A 6000-nucleotide genomic window follows, 5' to 3' on the forward strand; every position below is an offset into this window, starting at 1 on the left:
CCGGATATTGTGGTCATTATGACATGTCGCATATCACAAGATTGGGCATTGGATTATGAACATGTTGCATGCCAATTGGATACAAATTGACCGCGCTATGGTAAAAAGAAGATTTGGACCTTTTTCTGACCTTGACCTTTGACCTGATCGATCCCAAAATCTAATCAAATGGTCCCCGGATAATAACCAATCATCCCACCAAATTTCATGCGATTTGGTTTAATACTTTTTGAGTTATGCAAATAACACGCATACAAATGAATAAACAAATACACAGCGATCAAAACATAACCTTCCGCATTCTCGAATGCGAAGGTAATTATTCATCTGAATGAAGAGTTCATATACAGGACACAGGGTTAAAAACATTTTGTTATAAAAAAAAAAAACGTTTTTTAAAATAAAGTCCCATTAGATGTGCATCGTAACTGTATTTTTCTCCGGCGATGTTTCCCTGGATGCTGGGTTCCTCGCCGTGGAGCTTACTGCGTTTGCTTTACTTACAGTCTGTGTCACAGCTTGTTCCAGGGGTGTTGCATTCAATGACTCGCTGCGAGCTATAGAGGCAACAGTGGAATCATTCTTGGGTTTCTAATTGGGTTATTAAAAGCATTACATTGAACAAAAACACTTGGATAACGACCCAGGGGGAGAGTCACGGTCGCACGGCTAAACAAACTCATCCCACCGACATATGGAACGGCAGAGAAAATGAGCAGGACGCATTTGTCTTTCATATAAAATGTACAGACGAGCACACCGGAAAATCAAATGCATTTTGAACGCATTGGAGACGAGTTTGGCGGTCTACTGTCGTTATTCTTTTTTGGCAACACCAACACCAACCCTCTGGATCTGTTTATGGATTACAGTTGGGGCTGCCTGAGTGATGAGGTCATGCGTGTGCGTCATACAGAGACTGGGGTTCAGTGTTGCAACAGACACAAGAACCACCCACGTGATCCTCTAGGTGATGACATCCTGACTACACTGCACACAAGTGTGTGTGTGTGTGTGTGTGTGTGGGGGGGGAAGAGGCTCTGAACAAGGTAACAGTGTTTACGCCCCAACGAGGGAATAAGTCAGTGAGAGCAGGACCCGGTATCCGTGGTGATGCAGCTACCGACTGGAAGAAATACTGGCCATAAGTCTCCTGCTGCTGGAGCTTGGTGTCCACGATGTGACATCGGTCGTCCTGATCGGTCCGCGTCCTATGGGAACCATTTGCGTCGCACAACGCTAACTATTTAAACCGTAACCCGCAATCAGATCCATGTGAAGAAATCCCCACTTACACATGAGCTCAATTGATCCAAATCTTCTCCGTTTTAAACTTGCACCTCGAAACCCCCGGGGGATTAATCTCCTTCTGCCGAGGTCTAAAACTGGTGCCCCGTCTTTTGATTCTCCACGGCCCGACAACAGCCTCCTTTTTTTAACACAGTCTTTTCTTTTTCTCAAATCCTCACACCCAATCCCTCTCCCTCTCTCTGGGGAAAGGTTTAACAAGCGGATACTCTGAAGCTAAGCCCACCGCACAGCTTTACAGTGTTTCCCCGGCCTTGCCTCCTCTTTCCACCTCACTGACATTCAGCCTGGCGTGTCCTCTGGGTACATATTTGGGATCGATGGGAACATGTGTCAGAGAGCACAACACATGACCTGGTTAACCCAACCAAGAAGTCGGTCCACGCGAGAGAAGTGATGGATTGGGTTCATGCAGACTATTAGCCTTTATTTGATTTTAACTTACTAGTGAACCACAATTGACAAAAAGCTACATCTCCTGTGAGTTTTCAGTTAGCTGTGACCATATGTAGTCATCTGTCTGCAAGACACGAAAGGAATCGGAAACTTTTACGCCTCTGAAGAATGACTGAGCTAGTGGAGGATGACACTCCCTCCTTGCCTGTTACTGTGAGCAGTGTGTGTACGTGTGTGTGTGCGTGTGTGTGTGCGTGTATGTGTGTGTGTGTGTGCGTGTTACTGCAGGCATCACCGGACAGGACTGCATGTGGAGCAAATCAGGGAGACAGCTGGTGGAGTGGGATGTAAGTGTAGCCCGCCGGGTGTAAAGTTTCCTTCCCAAGACCACTCAGTTTCTTCTCCTACCCATTTGTGTTGTATTGTCTGTAAAGCTGCATACACAATTGGCGTGTGCACGTCGCTGCACAACATTTGCCAACGCAATTTGGGGCGGGATAGGGTGCCACGTGCACAATGTTAAAATCAACACAACACAAACACACGCACACGAAAGTCTTGGGCGTGAACGCATCTCACCGACTCAAGTGTACGCCGACGTAGCTCGGGTTAGCTCGTGAACGGCTAACATTTAGGCTAGCTATCGCGAGCTACAAAACCCGTTGTAAATGTTAGCCGACTGCCAACTAATAAGAGAAGGGTTTTTCAAAAGCACCAAATCACCACCTAGACGCAATTATATTAAAGCACGTCTCTGAGTGAAACCACGAGATTTATTCTTGAACGTCAGTGATGAGAACAATAAAAAAAACAGGGAATATGTAGGGCTGCTGGGCAGAGGGAGAACCGTGACACGCCGGTGAAGTGAGCTAACGTTAGAGACTGACATCACGGTGTGTTGTTAACGGAGCAGCTCGGCTCCAGACGTCTGCCTCGCCACTTTACGAGAGAAACTCCGTTATCCCGGTGACCCGTCAGTTACCCAGCTAGCTTAGTTGTCTCTATTCAGCAGGAGGTTGAAACAGGAAAATTAAAAAAAAATACATTTGCTAAGGCGACTAAATGTAGCCACAACCGGCTAACTAGCTGATACGATGCTGGGTTTATTTCTCACTGGATATCCGAGAAAAATAACAATCCATGAGGCCCCATGAAACCACCGTTTACACTCAACATATTAAGTGCACGTATGGGTCCACAGACGCCCCCACACACACACATGTGATCCATTCGTGTGAGTGATACCGTTATCCGGTCGAGCCGGAGCAGTGTGGTTGAGTCTAGCCGGGCAGACTTACCTTGCTTGCTCTCTATTTTTCCCGACATTTTCGTAGCCAGCAGCTGTGATCCCACTCGCGGTTTCCACAAAACGTTAGCTACAGACGAGCTTCAGCCGTTGGTCTCCTCCGATTATTCCCTCATTTTCGATACGCCGCTGTGTCCATGAGATGATTCCGCTGGGGTTTAGTATAATATATTTATAGGCCACACGCTCATTGGTACGGTTCAACAACGGTCTCTGTCCGTCTTCGGGTATTTTTTTCACTGGATATACACACACACACACACACACAGACGGCAACGTCTTGAACCTAGAGTCGGGCAAAGAGCCCTGATTCAGGAGAGCAGCGCCCCCTGGCGGAAGGAATGAGCCCCATCAGTCTGTCAACAAGAGGATGGGCGTGTTTAAATTTGCATGCAACTTTTGAATCGTTAGTCGGTTTTCAGACTAAGTGGCGGTGCACGGAGAGCCTGAGGTGGCGAGTTTTGCACATGATAACAATAAACTTTATTCATAGAGCACTTTTCACAAAAGGTAGTACCGGGTTCAAAATAGTTCAGGACTACTAGGATGTAAATAAAACCAGACAAACAAATAATAGAAGATTAAAGGGGCACATTCGTGGGCCTATAATAAGAATAAAAATACAAACCAGTAATAATAAAATACATTAGACATGACAGGTACAAAACATGTCAGCATTAATTTATTTGTATGTTTGTGTATCTTATCTATCCATCTAAACTGACTTGATTTAACATATTATATTGGTGCAAATAAGTATGTTTAGTGCTTAGGCAGTTGATAAATGCAAAAGTAACAAGTAGAAACAATTTTAGTAAAGCTTGAGAGGCTGTTACCTGACCTAGTTAAGCTGCAGTCCAATCCATAACACGATCATTTCTGACCTTGTCATCGATCTCAGCAGCACGAGGCTCCACTGAAGTGACACAAACTGTTGACTGATCAGAAATAAAACTGCAACAAACTCTACAAATGCAGATTACATGTATGCTCAGCGGTACTGGATTGAAACTCTGCTTTCAGCAGCTTAATGCATTAATGTATACTATGTGTATCGACAATATCCTCCACAGTAAACTAATTGTTCTGTCTATGTGACTGCCTGATTAAATTAAGAACACAGTGTTTAGTTGTGATCGGTATCTCTGGTTGTTCCTCTGAACATATTGCCGGTGGATGTGTTCCCTTCTAACACGAAATGCTTGATGAATGTGTAACCTTTTTTTTTTTTTTTACTATACGTCTACTTTCTAAGAATATTATTCCTTGACCTTCATGGCTGTCTTTCACAGGTTATCGTCAAGGCTAGTCTACTGCTGTGCACATGTATTCCTCTCTAGCACACCAGGTCATGGTATTTCCTTCTTCAGTGCGTACACTGATAAGACAGCAGGAGGCTTTCAGACTTTTCCTCCACACGTTGGCTCATAATTATTTGCTCCACCCTAATGTATGTGCAGGTGAGGAAAGTGGTAAGTGATTCTCATCGTGAGTATATGCATGAACAATAAATGTGAATGTTTTTTTAGTCAAAAGATGTCTGTAGAGTTGGTATTTGTTTCAACCATACAAAAACCAACAACATACACTTTATTTCAACTTTTATATACTTACAGGTTCATGGCAATTGACCTCTGCATTTAATCCATCCTCAGCATTTATAGGAGCAGTGGGAGCAACTTGGACTTTAATGTCTTGCTCAAGAACCCATTTGCACACAAACAGTAGGAGCCGGGGATCAAACTGCCGACCGTCACCTGGTTAAAGGTTCGACATACTCAACTACAAATAGGTTGTAAATAATCATTTACAATCTGTTACACACAGACCGGTTCAAAGAGGTATGAATCCTTCACTTATTGTAATTTATGCACATTTTAAACGTGATTAAAAAAGTGTTGGTGGTAAATATCGATATTACAATGAAAAATAATATCATCTCGAAACATGTGGTTCATTTCTAAATGGAGCTTGATGTGGGCCATATCGGGCTTACATGGAAGCACAGAGCCCCCTGTTGGACACACTGAGCCTGTGGCTACATTCAGCTAACCTCCCTCTATTCTCCTATTCATCATTCCCCGACTGCAGCTTGTTCTACGTACAGGAAAATTAAAGGCGTGAAGCAGAGGAGCTGGGGGGAGGGGAGGGGAAGACTTCTGATTTAACCCCGATTTCAGTAAACTGCTGACTGTGGCCTTTGCCTGTTTAGTGCTGCACATTATCCCGGTCCATTAAGGAGCAACTATCCAGATTATGTCTCTGGCATATCAAGAAGAAGCAAGCATGCCCTGTCATCTTTTTTTTAATGAATAATTGATCTGACTGAAAGGATCTACACTCTCTGAGTGATCTGGGTCATCGTGCACGCTCGAGATGCTCTCGTGAAAGCAGAGGCATGAACAACAACAACAAAATACTGAGATACGGGGTCCGTCGCATGTTATCAGGCACTTCTTATTTACAAGCCTGGTGCAGCTTACCTCACCTTCGACCTCCTCGAATCAGTTATCAAGGCCTCAAGGAGTCAAGGGTTCATATTTACACTAGTTGTGATTATTCCCACTCCCTTGTGCTTGCACAGCAGAAACCACACCCATATAACAAGTGCGAAGTGCTTTTTATACGTGTGTGTGTGTGTGTATGCACTAGTGAGAATGTGTGGGCGTGAGCGGTGGAGGGGAAGGAGTGGAAATACCTCCCTTGAGGCTATGATAAAGTCACACGGGGAAGTCAAGGAGCTCCGAAGCAGAGGCCGTCTTGTCAGGACAGGATTGGTCTCGCCACTGTAAGGTATTCTCAAAACTGGGGCACTGCGCAGATGGTGGAAAAACAGGCTTCCGGACGCGCATGGATTAAGTTATCAACATTTAATGGCAAGAAGTGTAAAACAAACATTCAACGCGCTCTCCCTCGTGTCCAGGCTGCCGGCTCCCGGCCCGGGAGCTCACAGCCTCCTCCGTCGAGCTCACCTGAAAAAGAGAACGAGC

The 6000-nt window shown here is 44.8% G+C and overlaps 1 protein-coding gene across 1 annotated transcript in view; it reads right to left on the reverse strand.

Annotated features, from left to right (window-relative positions):
- The window catches only part of rapgef1b (Rap guanine nucleotide exchange factor (GEF) 1b), a 45401-nt gene extending 42134 nt beyond the window's left edge, over window positions 1–3267 (reverse strand). The window contains exon 1 of the mRNA XM_056431848.1: window positions 3003–3267. Coding sequence (XP_056287823.1) covers window positions 3003–3030 — 28 coding nt within the window. The 5' untranslated portion in view covers window positions 3031–3267. The remainder of the gene's footprint in view (window positions 1–3002) is intronic.
- Window positions 3268–6000: the final 2733 nt, after the last annotated feature.

This window comes from Pseudoliparis swirei, chromosome 15 (genome assembly GCF_029220125.1).
Source record: "Pseudoliparis swirei isolate HS2019 ecotype Mariana Trench chromosome 15, NWPU_hadal_v1, whole genome shotgun sequence".
In the NCBI taxonomy this organism is placed as follows: Eukaryota; Metazoa; Chordata; class Actinopteri; order Perciformes; family Liparidae; genus Pseudoliparis; species Pseudoliparis swirei.